Genomic DNA, 1,163 nt, shown 5'->3' with positions numbered 1-1,163 from the left:
TATTGGTTTTTTTTATCTAAAGATTCCCTCCACAAACAAGTTCTATTATTATGTTCAACGTGTCTCTTTAAAATAGATCTACAGAAAACAAATGTTTTACCTGAGGTGGGAACTTCAGTGGTCCATTCACAGTAAGCTGCATGAATCAGAAAATAAATTGTTGTTTTTTTCTCTCATATATTTCACAACAGTCTAATTGTAATCAATTACTAATTGTAATGTCAAAATATGGATGCAGATCCAGGTGATGTTGGCAAATTTGAGCTTACAGTAGTAGTCATGGCAGCAGTTTCCATTCCACTGACATGAGTATTGGCAGGAACAGCTTCCCAGGTAGCTGCCACAGTTGTTTTCACATGACTGTTGAGCTGCCATACACAGGAGGGTAAAAATATTTTAATAATCAATGGAAAAGTAGACTGTTATCCTCAACTTTGCCTTTATCTTTGGGAAGCAATGGGAGAAAATACATCCACATTTGCAGTTATTATCTGACAAATAGTGAAAAAGTTCAAGGGGTATAAATACTTTTTAAAAGAACAGTAGCGGTGTTTGTTTGCTTATCTTTGTCATATTCATTTATTGTAATCTTTACAATATTGAAACAAATGCATATATTTCTTCTATTAAAGCCTCTGATTATGTTGTCTTACGTGAGGTGGGTGCGATGGTGGAGATTCCACAGTATGCTGCAAGAAAAAGAAAAAAAATCCACAAACTTTTTGCAGCAGTGTTTATAACAAGCTTTTATGAGCACTATCAACTAACAACGTATTGAGGTTACACTCACAGTGGTAGTCATGGCAGCAGTTTCCATTCCACTCACAGGAACTGGAGCAGGAGCAGCTTCCCATGTGCCATCCACAGTTGTACCGACAAGAAGGTTGAGCTGTTGAACRGGTCAGAGAGAAAGTAAGCAAGTAATTCACAAATGTTGTATCTACAAGGCTCTTCCAACAGTCATCCACAACTTTGTCTTTTTCTATGCTATGCAAATGAAATAAAATACATCCAAGTTTGCTGTTCCAATGTGACAAATGTAAAAAAAAAAGTTAAAGGGGTATAAATACTTTTCAAAGTAACTATCCTTTGCTTGGTTTTGTGATGTCCATTCTTTGTCATCTTAAATAAATCTGTTAAATTTTGTTAAAGGCTCTGATGAT

General features: G+C 35.5%; 1 protein-coding gene across 2 annotated transcripts in view; it reads right to left on the bottom strand.

The window, feature by feature from the left end:
• The window catches only part of LOC103476746 (deleted in malignant brain tumors 1 protein), an 8,904-nt gene that overhangs the window by 3,113 nt on the left and 4,628 nt on the right, over positions 1-1,163 (bottom strand). For both annotated transcript variants that reach the window (XM_008429282.2, XM_017308759.1), the window contains exons 6-9: positions 791-811; positions 654-689; positions 270-368; positions 101-136 (exon numbers count right to left, since the gene is read on the bottom strand). In XM_008429282.2, the coding sequence (XP_008427504.2) occupies positions 101-136; positions 270-368; positions 654-689; positions 791-811 (192 nt within the window). The remainder of the gene's footprint in view (positions 1-100; positions 137-269; positions 369-653; positions 690-790; positions 812-1,163) is intronic.

The sequence above is a fragment of the Poecilia reticulata genome, linkage group LG15, assembly GCF_000633615.1.
Source record: "Poecilia reticulata strain Guanapo linkage group LG15, Guppy_female_1.0+MT, whole genome shotgun sequence".
Taxonomy (NCBI): Eukaryota; Metazoa; Chordata; class Actinopteri; order Cyprinodontiformes; family Poeciliidae; genus Poecilia; species Poecilia reticulata.
This window is presented reverse-complemented; position numbering and strand designations above follow the sequence as displayed.